The following is a 21,171-nucleotide window of genomic DNA, read 5'->3' as shown; positions in this document are numbered from 1 at the left end:
GTGCGTGTGTGCGTATGTGTGTCTATTGTTGACGAAGACCATGGTCCAAAAGCTTTAAGTGTGAAAGTCTTTTTGTTGCGCTTATCTGTGACAGCACCTCCGCTATATGGTGAGTAGCAACTTTCCTTGTCATAATATTGTTACATTCCATCCTACATTTTCCAATGTAATTTTACTTCTTTAATTTTTTTCTTAGTTATTTGTAGATAATAGTGTATGTTAATATGCTTTTATCTCTTAAGAGAACAGAAATAGTTTTCACTTTTACCTGAACCCTGTAACAGTGTGGTAGTCTCTGCTTTTCTTTACAGGTTGTTAGGTGTATACGAAACAGACGTCGTGAGAGACGTCACAGGCTACCGGCATCATCTCTTCGTAAAATACCCACTGCAAAGTTTCAGAAAGGTGATCCATATGAAACCTGTGCCATCTGCCTGGAGGATTACATAGAGGGTGATAAGCTTCGCATTCTGCCCTGTTCACATGGTAATTTGGTATATTCTTTTACTTTGATATTTCTAATGTATCTGGTGCTCCTCCAGGATAACATATGTGAGGATAATGACCCTATCAAATGCATTATGCTAGAATGATGGAATGCTAACACAAGCTGTAGAATGAAAGAACATAACTGCAGGAAATGCTTCTTGCATGAAAATAATAGTAAATTTTTTAAGGTTTATTATAGTATTTCTCATTCTTATAACATAATCAAGCTTGTAAGAGCATTATTTGCTGTGGTCTGCTGTAGTGGCAGAAAAGTAGCTACAAAGATGCTTCCTGACTTGTGGTTGCAATAGCCTGCAGAAAAGGAGAAATTAAGTACAGAAGTAGAAGAAGAAAGTAGATAGCTGCCAAATGGATCAAAACATATCATTCATGTGCGGTTACAGCCCTAAGTAGGTATCTTCACTGCCAAACAAGAAAGCATAGAAGTACTGGTGATAACCAGTGTGTAGTTTGATAAGAGCGAAATAATATGGGAAGCAAGATCTGTGGAATGAATCGTGTCAATCTTTCTGAGGCCATTACCACAAAATGAGATGAGGTATTGGCCTATATCTCCAACAGTGCTTAGCATCTAACTAAAAAAAAAAAAATGTGTTTGTACTGGAATAATGCTTTTCTTTCACAGTGAACCACGGACCTTCCCACGGTGGGGTGGGTCGCATGCTTCAACGAATACATACAATCATGCCATCGTTGCAAACACATCAGAGGGGTACATGCATAGATGCCAGAGTAGCTGATATGGTTCTTTGAGAGAGGCAGGACATCCTAAATGGCCAGATCTGGCTTTTTAATTTTTTACACAGGACACTATGTAATCATTGGTTTAAGAACCATGGGTTTTTACATGAAAAATCTGGAGACATGCTGAAGTGTCAGATAGCTTATATAATGAGAAGACACTAATTTACACAGAGCACAATGTAATCATTGGTTTAAAAAGCACTCTTGTCTTCACCGGCCACACGTGGACCATTGGGACCATATGACCACCGTGTCATCCTCAGCTGAGGATGCGGATAGGAGGAGCGTGTTGTCAGCACATGGCTCTCCCAGTCGTTATGATGGCTTTCTTTGACCAGAGCCACTACTAGTCAGTGAAGTAGCTCCTCAGTTGGCATCATGAGGCTGAGAGCACCCCGAAAAATGGCACCAGCGCATGGTGGCCCGGACAGTTACCCATCCAAGTGCCGCCCACATCCGACAGTGCTTCACTTCGGTGATCTGATAGGAACCGGTGTACCCTCTGCAGCAAGGCCGTTGCATTGGTTTAAGAAACATGTTTTTTTTTTTTTTTTTTTTACATGGGAAAAGCTGGAGACATTCGGAAGTTTCAGATAGATTATATAATGAAAAGACACTAACCATGAAATCAGATTTTAAACTACCAAAAATTTCCGGTGCCAGAAGTGGACTTCGGCCGTAAGTTATATAAAGTGCAGATTAAAACTGCAGAAAGGTAGAATGATGAAATGGGACCTGGATTTATGAAAAGAAATGGTGGTTTTGGGAGTTTCAAAGGGGATGTGAGGCAACTGTAGATTGAAACAAGATAAGTGAACACAATAGAAGGCAAGTGGGTAGGTTTGAGAGATGATGAAGTGGAGGCAGTGTAGGATGAAACAGGCAAAGAGAGAAGACCGAAAAAAAACTTTGAATAACCAATCAGATATTGCATGTGGGACTCACCAAAAGGCAGAAGCACTGCATCATTGATAGCTACACAAATAGCAGGTACAGAGCTTTGCTAGCTTTCGGAATACTTATCCGTTTCCAAGCTTATAGGGAAAACATTCACACATACTCACTCAAATGCACATGCCTGTGTCCCTACTTTGTGCTCAATAGACTGCCAGGTGTGTGTGTGTGTGTGTGTGTGTGTGTGTGTGTGTGTGTGTGTGTGTGTGTTTTCCCTACAAGATTGAAAAAGTAAGTGCATTCCGATAGATAGCAAAGCTCTGTACCATCTCTGTGTGTACCTATAGATGACGCAGCACTTATGCCTTTCGGTGAGTCATCTCCCGTATTCCTAAATAATTCATAATTCTCAACCAAAACCTTCTGTGCATTGTAGATATTGAATGTAATTGATGAAAAAACATAAAAATACAATAATTGAAGCAGGCAAAAAGGAATACCCTCAGTCTTCTAGGACCTTATAATAACCCAATTCCAAAGGAACAGCTGTGAATATTACAGACAATGACTTTAATAAGTTATGGCTGCAATATATTGATGTGAATTATTCACTGAAGAATGGAAAAACTGGTAGAAACTGATCTCGGGATTTATCAGTTTGCGTTCTGGAGAAATGTAGGAACGTGGGAGACAATACCCTATGACCTACCTTGGAAGGTAGACAGGTAAAATCCAATCTTACATTTATAACATTTTTAGATTTAGAGAAAGATTTTGACAATGTTGACTGGACTGCACCCTTTGAAATTCTGAAGGCAGCATGGGGTAAAACACAGTGAGCAAAATGTTGTATACACCTTGTACAAAACGTAGACTGCAGTTATAATAGTTGCAGAATGTGAAAGGGAAGCAGTAATTCAGAAGGAAGTGAGGCAGGGTTGCAGCCCATCCCCAGTGTTATTCAATGTGTTCAGTAAGCAAGCAGTAAAGGAAACTGGAGAAATTTGGGATGTAAATTAAAGTTAAAACTATTTAATCTGCTGGTGATACTGCAATTCTTCCAGAGACACCAAAGATTATAAGATGATAATCGACAAAAAAAGGGTTAATGGAACATACCGGAATTAAATAAGGCGATTTTAGGGGTAGATAAACTTTGCTTTTTTGGCAGGAAAGTAACTTCTGATGGCCAAAGCAGAAAGGATACAAAATGCAAACTTGCAGAAGATACAGAAGTGACACATTGATGATGAACACTGCAGAAAGAAGAGAACAAAAGCTTTTAAATTTTGGTGCCACAGAAGAATGCTGGAGATTATGTGGGTAGATTGGATATATAATGAAGGGGTGCTGAACTGAATTGTAGAGAAAGAAGTGTGTGGCATAACATGACTAAGGGAAGGATATGTGGGTAGATTGGATATATAATGAAGGGGTGCTGAACGGAATTGTAGAGAAAGAAGTGTGTGGCATGACATGACTAAGGGAAGGAATCGATTCATGGGACACATCCCAGGGCATCAAAGACTTGTTAGTTTGATAATGGAGGGAAATGTAGAGAGTAAATTTTGGAAGAGGATTAAGACTTGACTAGAGTAAGCACGTTTAAATAGATGTGGATTTGCTATTGATATACAGAGATGGAGAGGCTTATACACAGTGAGCTAGTGTGGAAAGCTGCATAAAACTAGATATCACACTTATTGGATTCAATTCAGCACATGTAGATCAAAGGCTGTGGTCCAAATCCATATATTCTTCTCTTTTCACAGCTATAAGCTGTGGTGAATGAAATCGGTCTTCTTAAGGCTTCCTCATGTGAAAATGGATAGTTACCATGTACCTTTTGTCAAAATGTTGTCAATTTCATTTTTACGAAAATGTATGTTCAGTACATTGCCTTCAAATCTTCCACAAAGTTATACTGTTATAAAATAGTTGTTAATAGATTTTTTGTTGTGACAGCTGCTAACTTAGATGTTGATTAGTAAGTGGTAAATGTCATTGCTGTTTCTACGGACATTGAAATGTTTTCACCTGCAGCCATGCATCAGAAAAGAAAGTCATTTCACTTAGTGTTCCTTACCCTATACTTTCTACTTTTTCCCATAAAAAAATCCAAAATGTGTTGAGAATGTATTGAAATTGAAGATATTAACTGTTCAAACTCTTCACATCTTGACATCTTGTGTTTGTTTGGAAACTATGCTTCAGGAAGCATGTGAACTACAAAGTAAAAGTTGACAAATACATTTTTGTGAAAAATCTTAATTCAAAATAAGAAACACAGATCAGGGTTCTTAGATAAGAGAGAAATGGCTACTTACCTAGTGTCGCAACAGAAATCACCTGACTAAGACTGATGTAAATGGAAAAAAAATCTTTCAGAATTTTGGAATGTGAGATGGAGTAAATAAGGAAAAATGGAGGTGGAAAAGTAACTCTGAAGCCTGGGTTACCAAATGCATAAAATTGCTCTGTGACAACAATGATTCAAATTGTAAGCCATTAGTGTTTTCATTCAACACTTACTGAAAGCTACTTTGAACAGATAGTTCAGACTCTCACATATGATGGAAATATATTAAATTCAATAGCAACATATAGACCCAAGCCCTTCGAGGATATCCACCCTGAAACTGGCATCAGTGACCATGACGCATGTGTGGCAACAATGATCACACATGATTAAAATTTCTTTTGGTTCTGTGAGAGTTATTTTGATAAGGTTATCCTATGGTAGTTGTTGATAATTTCAAACATTGTGCTTCTGACAGCCAAATGCCTGTCATTTATCATCGTTCTTTCTTTCTACAGCTCTATGCTTTGCTTTATTCCTGTTGTGTGGCACTCATATTGATTTGTTTGACCCATAGGAAAGTATTACAGAAATCCTGAAAAACATGAACTGGTAGGTGCCTGAAATAGACATCAACTGTCCCCTGAAAACTTACTTACAAAACTTCAAGAACCATTATTAAATTTGAATCTGGAAATGTACTAGAGCCTCCTATTTCTCACTCTCATAGAGGCCACAATGTGAAGACCAGCCCAATTATTTTGCAAACTGAGGCATTTAAGCAATCATTCTTCCTGTGCCCCATACTTTAATGGAATGAGAAGCAGTCCTTATATGTGGTGCAATGACAAGATCATCCTGCCAGTCACTTACCAGTGGTTTGCAAGTATAGATGTAGGTGGTCTTGTTGCCAGTAGTATGACCTTGCCTTTTTTGGACTGAAAATTGATTTCCACAGCCAGTTATTGGGTGTACCTACAGTTCATGGTGACCTCTAAACCATGGTGCTACTTTACATTTTTCACATTAACAAATCATTGCCAGAGGTGCATGATGAATGACAGATGAAATCATAAAACAGACTAGGGACTGAAATCATAGACACATACATTTGTAGTTCTACATTGTGATGGACGTAAAGCTCTGTGCATGTACTTAAAGATATGACACCCAGCAAAGAGACATTGCCTTGTCTAAAGGCATCTCTTTCACATGTGTTTGGTGAATTATAATAGTTAATCAAGATACAAATGTCACTTTGCTTGCATTTGGGCTCGCCTGTGAATTGGATATTCGTGCACTTATTAGTATTCTTGTGTACATGTTGGTGTTAGATGTGAGCACCATTTAATATAACTATTAAAATAACACTGTTACTGAGTCATACTTACTGAGCAAATAATACATTCCATTCACCAACCAAAAAGCAGATTTTTTTTCTGTTCACCGTACCGTGTTTTTGGATAGCAGTGACAAAACTACACAATTTACATTAGGCTGATAAGCAAATTATACATTCAATTCACCAACCAAAAAACAGGTTTTTTTCTATTCACTTTGTTTTTGTATAGCAGTGACAAAACTACACAGTTTACATTAGGATAATTTTGTTGATGTTAAAATTTCAGTATCCAAAACGAAGCAATGTGCCTTGTCTCTGTAATAGGCAGCCTCATAGTTCCATCTAACAAGATGTTACTCATGGGCAGCTCCTTGAAGTCAAGGTGTTATTTGTGAGCTTGTAATGTATTTGTTTATGTGGACTATTCCATCGCAGCCTTCCCTGAGGGAGCCGTGAATCATTAATAGTTCCACCTGTGCAAGGTGTAACTCACAGCTGGCATGTGGAATGTATTTGTTGCTATGGAAACAGTTGATGGGGACTAGTGGGGTCAGGAACTGTTGATTACATAGTTGTTCTGTTGTGCAATCATTGCAAATGTGATGTGCTAAGGGAAAGTAAAGTGTAGAAATTTTACTTTCAGTTTTGTGTGTAGTGGCATGTGGTTTTTGAATAAATCTAGTTATTTGTCGGGAATTTTTCTTAGTGATAAAAGAAATGAAATTGCATGATGCTGTATTTATGGTCAAACATTATATTTGAAAAGAACTTTGAGTAACGTGAAAAAACATCTAGCATCCATCAATAAATTTATTAATTCACACATGAAGCGCCTAAGTAATGTGATGTGTTTTACTGGTTTCAATGCAATTCATGGCCTACACGGAATCTATTAAATAATTAATAATTCTCTGGAACCTATTGTGTGGCTAGAACTGAAACATTGAAACCTGTTACTCGTAACTAACAATTTAGCCCATCCCTAGTCAGTGTGATTTTGCGAATAGTCCCTCCTGTGACTTGTGGTGAACAGAGTGTAAGTGGTGGTTACGTTGTAACGCTACCGCCCTGCTTGGACGTACGTTAGCTCTATAAAGCCTGTACTGTAATAAGTTCACGGGCTCCACCTTATAAACAAGGATTTTAGTACATAAGTTGACCGCGTGTACCTAATAGAAGCAAGATCGGACTTATACTCAGTCAATAACTACAGTGATGCATCAAGCAAATGTAAAGTATAATTACTCTTTCGCATGGACAAGAAGTACACCCAGTAGATGCTACCTATAATTAATAATTCGGTCGCCAGCCTACTTAGGCAATGAGTGAGTTTTTCCTTGTACAAGTGGGTGCATGTACAAGCATAACTACACGTAGTAACGTTGCCTTATATGGCAAAGTTTGGAACCAAAAAAATCCACTGAACTAAAGTTTTCTCTTTTTGTACTACTTTGGACGAGCTAAATTTACACAACACCACACAGTAATGATTACTACGAACTGCATTTTGTATGTTGAGCAGACTGAAATCTGGCATAGATTGCCCTAGCATCGACAATCTTGAAAGTACACACACAATATCACTATTAATGATGGAAAAACACTAATACACTTAGGATTAATATAGAATTTAGCTTTACTGGTCAAATCTGATCAACACATTTCAAGGTTTGAAAGAATGGACAAGAGAAAGAAGGGGGGGGGGGGGCTGAAACTGCTATGGTCGTTATACTGAAACTATTAAGTACTGAAGGCAAATTTACACTCAAATTTAGCAATCTATGGATAACTACTCTTTTGTCTTACTTCTGAATAATTTAACTGTCATTATTTCTGTCTCAGATTAATTAAATGACATCGCTAACTCAATTTAAAAAAAAAAAACTCTCTTCCAATTTAGTCATACTTTTGTTCTTTACCAACATTTGCAATAACACACAGAACTTTAGACTTCTTTATAGCATAGGTTTGCCTGCTGATAATTCTTATTAACACTAATTTTAAACTTTCAGTTCAGGATACTCGGGTTGCACAATACGAGGTAAGGATCCTGTCTAGGTCAGTGATCAGGATCAGTAATGGCTAAGGCAATTCTGGTAAAAGTCACGTTATTATTAAACAGTTAGAAACAGTTTCGACACTGGTCCACACAGGCGGAATCGGTTCATCCGAGGCTCAATGGAATCCACTTTTCCTGGGTAGCCTCCTCGGTACAGTACGTGTTCCTCTGACCGATTCCCAACTCCGACTGTTGCTCACCTCCGACTGTTATACTGTGTCCGTTGTGCCGCACTGCGCCAGTGTGCGTTTTCCCGCCTCGCCTGCCTCCACCTTTTCCCGCTCCCCTACAGGTAGGGTATTCACCACAGGTTTTCTACTACACATATCCTAATGCATTACCTACGTATGGACCAAGTGTATAAATTACAATTTTCACATCTTACAATAGTTTTAACCTTAAATACACTTTCTTTTGATTACCACATTATTTGAAATCTAACATAAATAATAATATTCATTTCAAAAGTTGCTCACAGTCTCTTTAACATAACAATACGAACCGAAAAAAAAGTTCAAAACATTGCTTACCTTAATTTATCTAAATTCATAAAGAAAAAAAATTATTATATGTACAGTTGTCGTTACAACTTCACATACATACCACATTTATGAAGCCTTATTTGCATAGTATTCAGTTATTGAACTGCCTGCCATTACTGAAGTATCTACGCCGTTAACGAGACTCTATTCGTAATAAGTTTTCAGTTCTATTGCTTTGGGTGCATAACAGCAATATGTGTGTCTGACATAACAGATTCATTGGACACATTCATCTGGAGGGGAGTTTTGTTTAGGAAAGCTTATTATTTTTGTCCATATTAACTTAATCAGTAAATATGTTTGAAATTTCTACCTCAAGCAGACAAATTTCTTGATTCTTCTTCTCTTCACCCATAAAAGTTTTGATGATGATCCACTGTCAGTGATACCCCTATCTTTTAAACACCAAATTTGGTTGGTAATGTTGCTGTTTGTCTTCTGCAGTGTTGGCAGTATCTGCTGTTGCAAAGACAGACAGCAACATGAACAACGAAATGTGGTGTTAACACTTTCAACACTGAATCCGAGCATAGCTCAGCCCATATCACAGTGCACCAGTGTAGTTCAGGTCTCAATTTTATTGGTGCGTGAGCCACCTGTCACTCGAAACCTGGATTTATTTCATATGAGAACAATATATGGACATCTCGCTACCTGTTCCTTGACAGATGCTGCCTTCTGTTGTCAATTTCTGGAATTATTTCGAAAGAAGCATTAGCAAACAGAGCAGCTTCTATTGCAATGGTTGAGCCAGTAAGTAATTGCACTGACGAAATTTTGTGCATTTACTCATTACGTTCTGCAGTTTTCTGTAATTCTGCAATGAATATGTCATGTTTGTTGAGTGAGCAAGAAATTTTGGAAGCTCAAAAGGGTGAAATTGCCTAATAACTCGGTGCATACTTGTTTTTTGGAGGGATAATTATGGTTTTTGCCATCATTATTTTGAAATTTATGATCTATCTAAGAACGAAAGTAAAAACAAAAAATAAATTGTGAGCTTGGTCCTTTTTTAGTATGTTTTGCTCTTGAAGATACCTCAGTTGCAGATATGCCAGGTACACTTTAAATAATGGCATAAATGGCCAATCTTCTTGGCCCATTATTCCTCTAAGTGGCTGGTCTTCAAACAGCTAATTAAAGCAAAGCAAAGGGAAACCCACTTATGATGGTGTAGCAGCATCAAAATGTGTATAGGCAAAGAGCAAATCAGAAACAGGACCTTCAGAACATATTTATCTTTGGACAAACTTTCTTAATGTCAACCTGTAGTTTAAATTTGTGCCACAATGTACACACAACAGAAAGCCAAGTGCTTAACCACCCTGAGCTGTCTGAATTAAATCTGCCACCAGTATCCGGTGACCTACAAAAATCATTTTTATCTGCCCAGAGAAATTGCTGAATGTTATATTTTTTAATTAGTTGTTTTTGTGGAATAGTAGTATGTGACTTGTATGAGATTAATCTGAACCCGACTGTAAATTTCTATGATCCAGATCACAACTTGAATTAGTGCTGACCCAATGTTCCACAATGACTGATCCAAAAGAATTTACTCACTTCATATTAGGTCTATGTGGATTGGGGGAAGAGGAGTGTCACCTTCAGAGCCATAATGGTGTGCATGTGAATTGATTAATATAATTATCACTAATATCAGATGATAGTAGTACTGTATTGAAATTATGCAATATTTTAATCACCATTTGAAGCATAATACTGTGATATTTACTTGCGGATATGTGAAAAGTTTTGACTTGTATAAATAAATATTTAATTTTGCTGTTATGCTGAAAAGGTCTTTAAATTTTAAACAACTTGTTTATGGTACCACAAGAATTTGGTGTCTGGGGGGGGGGGGGGGGGGGAGATACTTACTGTGAGTAAGGCATCTAGAATATGCAATCCTTATATCTTAGATTGCACTAATTGTGTTGTGGAAAGAGGCATTTTAAGAAACCAATCTATCTTTCTGTTCTCCATACACAAGTTGAACAAGAAGACAGGAAGAGACTACAACATGGTACAGTCGGAAGTACACTCTACCACTCACTTTTCAATGATTGCAGATTATAGAAATAGATGTAGATTTTGCAGTTTATTTTAAAGTTGGCTACTATGTGATGGTGTAAGAAATGTTGTACAGAACTTATATATTTTTCAGCATACCACAGCAAGTGCATAGACCCATGGTTAACACGGAACAGAAGAGTGTGCCCAGTTTGTAAAAGACGTGTATTTGCTCATGATGAGCATTTGTCTGAGACAGAAAGCGACACAGACACCGATGATACCACACCTCTTCTTCGCCAGCCCTCTCATGTCACTCAAGGTGGAACCTTCACACCAGCATCATCTGATGTTGGGGTATGTGCTGTAACCGTCATATAATAATATAGTTAAACAAATGGCAGTGAATGAAATAGTTTTACCATGTGATTTGACAAGGATATATGGCATAAAACATAATAAGCTGCTGAATATTAGAAACCTGCTCAAAATAAATTATAACATATGTTAAACCCAAGAACTTCTTAGCTATTAAAGTAAGATTTTTTTCTTTGCCTGTCAGAATTGATATGGACGACGCCATTTCCACAGAGCATATTGTTTCCTCCCCCCCCCCCAGTAAATACTGTTTATAAAACAGATGCACTCAAGTAATAAAGATTCTATGTGTCTAGTAGGAAGCTGCATGCAACTCGCTGCTCTTATTTAAGAAATCAAAGTAAAGTGCAGTAATAGTTGGCACCAGATCTCAAGATCCCTTTTTACATCTCTTTTCTTGGATCAGAAATAAACAAACTTCAAATGGCAAAAATCAAATGTAACTTCTTAAATCAAGAAAATAAGATTAATTTTATATGTAAGATTAAGAACAATACAAAATTAAACTTAATAAACATGACTGAAGTGATGTAGGTGGAATATGAGACATTTTTCCTAATGGGTTTATCTCATTTTGCACACTGAAAGAAACTGATATATTTGAATTCTGAAGAGAAAATGGTTCATAAACCATTCAAATATACTATCAAAAAGAAATCATATAAATAAAATTATATTCAAATTTCATATTATACCTTCACCATCTTAATGAAGACTTGTACTAAAATTTTTCTTGAAGTTAAATTGTAGATATCATTATAATACAAGATCCCACAATTGATTCACCACTCATAGTGCCAGTTTCACTTCTGGAAACAGTGTGGATCACGCAAAATGTCATTTGCGAATTTTTGCTTGTCGTGTCTATTGTTGCAAATCTTTGTCCTTTTTTTCAACTTTGGAAATAAAAATAAGTCTACCGGGGCCAGATCTGAAGAGTACTGAGGAAGGGCAGCACAGTGATATTTTTTTTGTGCAGTAGTTCCACATCAACACTGATGAATGTGTGGGTACATTACCGTGATGCAAGAACCGTGAATTGTCTTGCCTCATTTCAAGACATTTCCTTCTAACATTTTCTCACAGGTGTCGCAACACATTCTGATAGTACCACAGTGTGTCCTGTGGCATGGATTCATGTTGAGCTAATCCCTCAAAGTCAGAGAAAACTATCAGCATGGCTTTGACATTTGACCTGACCACATGAGCTTGATTTGGTCTTAGAGAAACTTTTCCAACCCATTGTGAAGATTGAACCTTGGTGTCAACGTCATAACCATAGAGCCATGTGTCTCACCAGTTACGATTCTCTTAAGGAACATCTCATTCTCATTTGCACAATCTTAAAGCTCTTCTAAGATTGTGAGGCGAAGGTCTTTCTGGTCTTGACTTATGAGCCCTGGGATGAACTTGGTATCAACACAATGCTGTATCAGGACTTCACGAAGTGATCCAACTGAAATTTTACACTCTTCTGCGGTCTCTTGAACAATCAGTTTTCGATTGGCATGCACAATTTTGTTGACATTCCTGACATGAGTGTCATCTGTAGATATTGAAGGGTGTAGTTGTATCTCTGTACAGGATGCCTGGAAGTGCTGTAACCAAATTCTTTTTATCCAAGTTTCATCATTCAGAAAGACAGAAATAAAAAAATTGTAATTGCAGCAGACATTTAAATATAAATGTATTAAAGAATAATGATGACACTGTAAATTTTTGAGACTTAATTCAGAAATATGCTTCTAATTTAAATTTCACTGAATGTACGAGAAGAAGTAGCTTCTCTGAAACATGTATTGACAATATTCTGACAAATTATCAGTTTGAGGCTGGAAGTAAGTTCTGTTTGGATTTAGGCATATCAGATCGTTCAGCACTGCTCTCAGAGGGAAACCAAAATATGTGAAAACATGTTTTAAAAGGAACTTTAGCAAAGAGAATTTAAATATGTTTTCTAACAAACTGAGAACTATAAACTGGCCTCTAGATAATGGCGTGTCAAGTGAAAAAAAAAAGTCAAAACATTCCTAGATGTTTTCAACGAAACTTTTCCCCCTCGAGCCTGGCGACAAAGAGTGGCCAATAAAATAAATTGGATTACACCAGGAATAAAATTTTCTAGTGCCAGGAAAATACTGCTTCACAATGAGTTAAAACCTTTTCTTTTTTTTTAAAAAAAAAATGAGTGCTGACTTTGTGGAGTATGTAAAGAGATATAAGAAGACATTCAAAAAAGTTGTACAGGCAATAAAAAGGAGGCTAACAACCTGTATATTAGTAAACATGAAAATAAATCAAAGGCAATTTTGAGTGTTGTCAAATCTGAGTTGGGAGTAAAGAACAAGTGCCAAGAAATTGTCCAAATTAAAATTAAAAATGATATAATTATAGATCCTTTTCAAATGTCAAACTGTTTCAATGATTTTTTTTCATAAATGTGGCAAAATCAGAAGTAGATATCACAGCTCACCAGGACAAGGTAGATGTCGACTTTGTAAATATAAAACAAAATGCAAGACTTAAAACATTCAAAAGAATTATCCCAAAAGATGTAAAAGATGCTATAGTGTCTTTAAAACACAAGAAATCAGCTGGGTAGGATGGAATTCCAACCACTGTAGTCAAGGCTGTTTATAACATCATTTCTCATCCATTGGCTAAAATTACACTACTGGTCATTAAAATTGCTACACTAAGAAGAAATGCAGGTGATAAACGGGTATTCATTGGTATTATACTAGAACTGACATGTGATTACATTTTCACACAATTTGGGTGCATAGATCCTGAGAAATCAGTACCCAGAACAACCACCTCTGGCTGTAACAACAGCCTTGATACACCTGGGCATTGAGTCAAACAGAGCTTGGATGGCGTGTACAGGTACAGCTGCCCATGCAGCTTCAACACGATACCACAGTTTATCAAGAGTAGTGACTGGCATATTATGATGAGCCAGTTGCTCGGCCACCATTGACCAGACGTTTTCAATTGGTGAAAGCTCTGGAGAATGTGCTGGCGAGGGCAGCAGTCGAACATTTTCTGTATGCAGAAAGGCCCGTACAGGATCTGCAACATGCGGTCGTGCATTACCCTGCTGAAATGTAGGGTTTCGCAAGGATCGAATGAAGGGTAGAGCCACAGGTCGTAACACATCTGAAATGTAACGTCCACTGTTTAAAGTGCTGTCATTGCGAACAAGAAGTGACTGAGACATGTAACTAATGGCACCCCATACCATCACGCTGGGTGATATGCCAGTATGGCGCTGATGAATACACACTTCCAATGTGCGTTCACCGTGATGTCGCCAAACACGGATGCGACCATCATGATGCTGTAAACAGAACCTGGATTCATCCGAAAAAATGACGTTTTGTCATTCGTGCACCCAGTTTCGTCATTGAGTACCATCGCAGGCGCTCCTGTCTGTGATGCAGCATCAAGGGCAACCGCAGCCATGGTCTCCGAGCTTGATAGTCTCTGCTGCTGTAAACGTCGTCGAACTGTTCATGCAGATGGTTGTTGTCTTGCAGACATCCCCATCTGTTGACTCAGCGATCAAGACGTGGCTGCACGATCCGTTACAGCCATGCGGATAAGATGCCTGTCATCTCGACTGCTAGTGATACGAGGCTGTTGGGATCCAGCACGGCGTTCCGTATTACCCTCCTGAACCCACCGATTCCATATTCTGCTAACAGTCATTGGATCTCGACCAACGCGAGCAGCAATGTCGCGATACGATAAACCGCAATCGCGATAGGCTACAATCCGACCTTTATCAAAGTCGGAAACGTGATGGTACGCATTTGTCCTCCTTACACGAGGCATCACAACGGCGTTCCACCAGGCAACGCCGGTCAGCTGCTGTTTGTGTATGACAAATCGCTTGGAAACTTTCCTCATGTCAGCACGTTGTAGGTGTCGCCACTGGTGCCAACCTTGTGTGAATGCTGTGAAAAGCTAATTATTTGCATATCACAGCATCTTCTTCCTGTAGGTTTAATTTCACGTCTGTAGCATGTCATCTTCTTGGTGTAGCAATTTTAATGGCCAGTATTGTATTAATCAGTCATTTGAGGAAGGATATTTACCAGATGTGTTAAAATATACTGAAATAAGACCATTGTTCTAGAAAGGCTCACCAGATGACAGGGGAAATTAGCATCCTATTTCCCTGCTGCCAGTTTTTGGTAAGGTGAACGATTGTTGCAAAACATCTTGAAAACATTCTTATAGAAAAAGATATTTTAGTTAAAAATCAATTTGGATTTCTAAAGGGGGAAAATACAATAAATGCTACTGTGGAATTCACTGAAAAGATAAGCTCTCCTTTAGACAAGAGTAAAAAGGTCACAGGTATTTTTGGTGATTTGGCCAAAGCTTTTGACTCTGTCAATCACTTACTACTTCTACGCATGTTAGAGAGATGGATCATGGACGGGGCATTACAGTGGTTAAAATCTTATTTGCCAGAAAGAAAACAGGGAGTTATTCTAAATTAAAATGGAAAAAAATCATTCTCGGACTGGTAAAAGGTTTGTACAGGGGTCCGACAAGGCTCAATTTTAGGACCTTATCTTTTTCTGCTGTACATAAATGATTTACCTTTAAGCATTGAAGTTCACTGCGTTTTATTTGCAGATGACACCTCGGTTTTAATTGAAAATGACAATTTAGAGCAAGTTCATGATACTGTGGAAAATATAATGGGAAACCTAGAATTATGGTTTCAGCAAAATTGATTAAAACTCAATGTCACAAAAACACAGTTAGTGCATTTCATTGCTGAAACATCATCAGAATCTCCCATAAAAATAGTGCGTGGCAATCACGAAATGACTGAAGCAAGTTATGTAAAATTTTTAGGTCTAAATCTTGACAAAGATTTAAATTGGAAGGCACGTGTAGACTTCTTAGCAAACAAACTAAACAGCCTAGTTTGTGCGATGAATGTCTTATCTGGTTCCACACTCATGGAAACCAGGAAGATAGTCTACCACTGATACTTTGAGACTATAATTTGATACAGAATAATTTTCTGTGGAAACTCTATGAACAGTGCAAGATCACTTACACTTCAAAAGAGAATCATAAGAAACGTGTTTAGTCGAAAAAAGAACATCATGTCGCCCATTATTTAAAAAATTAAAAGTACTAACCATTCCTTCTCCGTACATCTATGAATTTTTTATTTTCATTTATAAAAATCAAAACTCACTTGACAATTTTCATTTCAACTACAATTCAGTACTCATCACAGACACAGTTTCAAACTTCCCTGTCATAATTTGAAACTTTATGCTCAAATGTCATTGTACATGGGATTAAAAATTTACAATAAATTAAATCACACAAATCTTTTAAATATGGGGTTTGACCCACTAAAAAGATTGTTATATAATACACTAGTGGAAAAAATGTTATTCAATTGAAGAATTTATGCAGGACAGTTTGGCAATTTGAAAAGAAAGGAAACAATAAAGATTGTGTATTATATAATAAAATTTTAATACATTGTATAAATTGTATTGCAAGCTGCAAAATGATGATAAGTGTTGTATATGTTCTTGTTAAATTGTTCATCTCTAAAAATTCAGAAATGCCTGCTTAAATATGTTAATTATTATAACCTTTTATTTTTTAAGTAATTTGATGTGTCTCTAGTACAAAAATCTTTGATTTGTAACTTATGTCATGAGACGAATGAACTACATTCTACACATGACCTGAATGAGGGTCATCTTAACTTCTGTCTGACTAAGCATTATAGTTGTAGCAAAAGAAATCCCACACACAATTACATTACTGTTGTCTCTGGAATAAACAGAGGATGTACAGAGACTATTGGTAACATTTTTGCTGTTTTGCTTACCCCCTTCCCCCCCCCCCCCCCCCCCCCTCCTCCCTCCTGACACACACACACACACACACACACACACACACACACACACACACACACACACTCTTTGGGGGAGGGGGGGGGGGGTAGCAAGACAGAGCAATTAATGATGTCAAACACGAATGTATTTATATGATAATTTTATTAATTTCAGGGGAGCAGCATCACAGGTGGAAGTACAAATCGTGTTGAACAGAATGATTCGGCTGCAGATCTGTCACGGTCTGCGCCAGCAGCTTCTTTACCCCGAGGAATTGCACGTCACATTGGTAGACGACGCAGACTCTTTCATTCAGTGCAGCCTGAAGTGGCACATCAGCGGCTCCAGCCACAGCAAGATTCAGAATCTGTAACCTCAGAGTCCTCTTCTGCTTCAACAGAAACCTCATCTGATTACTGGGACAGTTTGTATGCGTCAGCCGAAGCTCCAGATGAGGCACAACAGCAAGGTAATGTGATGTTTTGTGAGAGAGGTAAGTAAACATTGGATTCTAATCTGATGCTCTATTTGTTCCTGTCAAAACTGTTTTATAGCCCCTTTTAAAAAAAGTGGACAGACTAATAATTTGAAAATGAATGGGGTAAAATTTTATAAATTTCTGCACATATTAAAATAATAAACTTCAGGTTAAAGATCACAGGTGATCTTACGATGAGGACGTGGGTGTCTTTGGAAAAATTTGAAAAATGAAGATAACATTTTTGCTTCAACAAATATCACAGCATAACATCAAGAATACAATTCATCTGTATGCCCCATCTGTGTGCAAAATCAATTGGCAGCTTTCTAAAGCCAAATGGAGGCTTCACTCTTCATTGGCAACCTTTGACGAACAACATTACTGCAGCAGTGATGATCAGATAGAGTACCTTACAAATGTTATTCCTACTGGTGTAGAATGTCCCATCCCTCGAACTTCTTAGTACTGTGACATGGCCCAGTCCCCTGGTGGACTAACGAATGCCTCGATGCAGGCTCGCTCGTGGAGACTTGCACTCTGTCTTTGAATGCCATCCCACGAAGGAGAACTGTATTTGTGTTATAAACAGTTGCCCTCAATGTTGTTGCTTTATCAGAGATAGCAAAAAATCTAGCGGGATCTCTTTTACTAATTCTTTTAACAGTTTTACTCCCTCTTCTGTTGTTGGAGGTACTCTACTATTTCTTTCTGGAAACAAAGTATTTCTTCTGATTCCTGGATTGACTATAACAAATGGTGTCATCATGCACCCTATCGATATTTCCAGCACCTTGGGTCAATACTTTGCAGAGATAGCGAACCCCACCACCCATTACCATCTTGCCTTCCTCCTTCATAAACGAGAGGAGGCGGCTCCGGAGAAATCTCCAAGAATTGCAAATGCTACAAAACCATTTTTACAGTGAGAGAGCTCAAACATGCTCTCACCCCGTCATAGTCCTTCTCTCCAGTGCAGAACGATATTCACTTTGAGATATTGCAGCACTTGACAGGAAGCACTTTCTCCTTCATACATATAATTGCACTTGGACGGATGGCATGTTTCCCAGACATTGGCTTGAGGCCACTGTAATCCCTGTATCCAAGCCTGTTAAGGTCAGACATCTTCCATCCAGCTAGTACCCAATTTCCCTCAACAGCTGTGTCTGCAAGGTGATCAAACACATGATAAATGATCAACTGATATGGTGGCTTGAGTCTCAGAATTTGCTACCAAATGTACAATGTAGATTTTGTAAGCACCACTCTTCAGTTGATCATCTCATCACTCTGTCAACCCATATTATGAACAATTTTCTGCAGAAATACCAAGCTGTAGCCGTGGTTTTTAATTCACCTTTCTATATTCAGAAAAATTTACAGCAAATTGCTGGCAATTTAAAATCTGTCAACCAATTGCACAGTGGAATGTTGTTGGTAAAGATGCTGCTGGTAAGCAACCTCCAGAAAGTTCAGTGCCTCAGAGAATATGCGATTGTAACTGAGCTACACAGCACCTTAAACTTCAGCAGAGGTGTTGGGACATACAGAGATCTGGGGGACATCCTCAAAGAACAACTGATGGTTGAGTGGGCTCAAGAAGGCATTGTTGGTGCACAGAATATCACAAAAATGGTGGATGGGGATTAGTAAAATCTGAATCCTTTATCCTCGCATTAAATAGTATGGAACTCCCAGAGCATATCAAGGCAGGTTTCCCTCATTTAAGTGTGTGGCCCTACATCCCCAACTGAACTGTTTTAAATGCCAGCACTTTGAGCACAGCAGTTTAGGATCTAAGGGAGAAGCCACTTGCAGTAAATGTGATAAGACCACCCGTGAATGAGTCGTTTGTTCATCTCCTTTGAAGTGCGTGAATTGCTCTGGGCATCACCCTGTCTGTAGTTGAATCTCAGCATGTACCTTAAAGAACGGAAGATATGAGTACTTAAAACTATGAAGCACATCCCATGTGGTGAGGCCAAAAAGACGTATTAGGCCATGCAGCTCCCCACATTAACTACCTCCTTTGCTCCAGCTCTTAAAAAGCCTGTTCTGAAAGTCGATGCTTGATACACAAATGGAGGTTGCTGGTGTCAGCACTACTACCTGTATTTGTAAACACACTTCTGCTGCTGCATTTATTTAAAAGCTTGTACCTCTCCTCCCACCTTCCCAAAACTTCACAAAAGTCTGTGGCTGCTGGTACTGCAGGGTTCCCTACCCTTCAATTGATTCAGTCTGTTCCACTGTCAAATACTGCTACTACCACTGCCATGGTTGTGGCTCTGAAGACTCCTCAGGCCAAAAAATCAAAGACCAAGTGTCAGCTGCTGGTGGAGACAGAAAACAGTCTGTGAGGTCTCTCTTGATTCATCTTCACAGCTGATGGACCTTGATGTCAACCTGGGCACTCATCTCACCCCAAGGCTATCTCTTCATCCATTTCAGGATCCATTACGGGGTGGAAAGATAGGGTGAAAGTGTTACCCTTATAATAAATGGCTCCCACACTACAGTGGAACATTAATCATCAATGGGTTCAGGACACACATGGAAGATTTGAAACTCCTAGCACAGGAGCTTCCTCTCTGCCTGTGTTTGCAGGAAATGTGTTTTTAAAGCATCTGAGGCCTCTGTGCTAAGAGGCTATGTCCTCCATTGCAAGCATGATCTGTCTGGGGACAGGGCGAAGGGAGGGGTCACTTTGTTTTTCAATAATGCACACCACTCCTATGCTGTCCCTGTAGGTACTGAGATGCAAGCAGTTTCAGTTGAAACTCTTGTGTGTCAGAGGATCACTGTTTGCTCACTTTATTTACTTCCATAAGTTGCGACAGATTCTGAGGATCTCACAGATGGTATGGGACAGCTCCCCAACCATTTCTCTTACTTGGAGACTTCAATTATCATCATGTATTGTAGTGTTCAACCTCTGCTTGCCCTTGGGGTTAGATTTTGGAGAGCACATGATGTCTCTCGAGCTGTGTATCCCCAGCACGAGTGTTCACATGCCTTTGTGCCACTACTGGAACATCCTCAGCCATTGAGCTCTTTTCCTGCTCTTCAGCCCTCGTGGACACTGTTCAGGGGAAAGTCGCTGATAACCTTCATTCTGATGACCACTTCCCACTCTGGATTCACCTACTGGTGAAGCTCTCCCTAAAAATATGCAGCCATGGATGGATGATCAGCAGAGCCAGCTGGTCATTTTTCAGCCAGCTGGCAGTGTTCAATGCCACAACAGCATCCAGGAGTAGGTGGACCACATCACATGAATGATCCACTATACCACTGACATCTCCATCCTGAAGCCCTCCCGTCATTTTCAAAGGCAAGCTATCCCTTGGTGGACTGATAAGTGCCATTCAGTAAACTGCGTCAGGCATGTGGCTCTTGATTCCCCGTAAAGGCAGTTGATTACCTCTTGTCTCCAAACGACACCTGGAGAAATGGCACAGACAATGACAGAACATTTGGCACTGACTACTGCCACTGCTAGCAAGATCCAGTGCTCCGTTGTTACCATACCACTGAGGAGAGGGTTGAGTTGAACTTCTGTTCCACCAATTCAGAGTCCTGGAACTGCCCATTCTCCATGTGGACTCTGGATTTGGCACTGTCTTCCACTCATTTTACAGTACCCAGTCATGACCAAATGTGTTACGTCATGCTGTAGAACTTGCAAAGAGTGTCAAAGGAAATTCTCTTACAAAGTTTTAATTTGATATGGCTGACAGGCCAATTTCCCGAGTCATGGTGAGAGGCAATCTTGGTACCTCTCGTCAAATCAAGAAAGGATCAAATGTTTCCCAGCAGTTACCGGAGTGTCACCTAAATGAGCTGTATAGGAAAGACTTTAGAGTGCATTGTCAGTTGTCGTCCTGTCTGGATATTAAAGGACAGGCAGCTACTTAGCCACTCACAGTGTGGATTCAGGAAATATTGGTCAACTGTTGACAACCTGACCCTGCTAGAGGTGGAAATCACCAGGCTTTCCTGCATAAAAAGCATTGTCTGG

The 21,171-nt window shown here is 38.8% G+C and overlaps 1 protein-coding gene across 5 annotated transcripts in view; it reads left to right on the top strand.

Annotated features, from left to right (window-relative positions):
• The window catches only part of LOC124594767 (E3 ubiquitin-protein ligase RNF13), a 130,096-nt gene that overhangs the window by 96,848 nt on the left and 12,077 nt on the right, over positions 1-21,171 (top strand). For all 5 annotated transcript variants that reach the window (XM_047133160.1, XM_047133157.1, XM_047133156.1 and 2 more), the window contains 3 exons: positions 312-486; positions 10,558-10,760; positions 16,844-17,138. In XM_047133160.1, the coding sequence (XP_046989116.1) occupies positions 312-486; positions 10,558-10,760; positions 16,844-17,138 (673 nt within the window). The remainder of the gene's footprint in view (positions 1-311; positions 487-10,557; positions 10,761-16,843; positions 17,139-21,171) is intronic.

This window comes from Schistocerca americana, chromosome 2 (genome assembly GCF_021461395.2).
Source record: "Schistocerca americana isolate TAMUIC-IGC-003095 chromosome 2, iqSchAmer2.1, whole genome shotgun sequence".
Taxonomy (NCBI): Eukaryota; Metazoa; Arthropoda; class Insecta; order Orthoptera; family Acrididae; genus Schistocerca; species Schistocerca americana.
The sequence above is the reverse complement of the archived record's forward strand: the minus strand, read 5'-3'. Positions and strand labels throughout refer to the sequence as shown.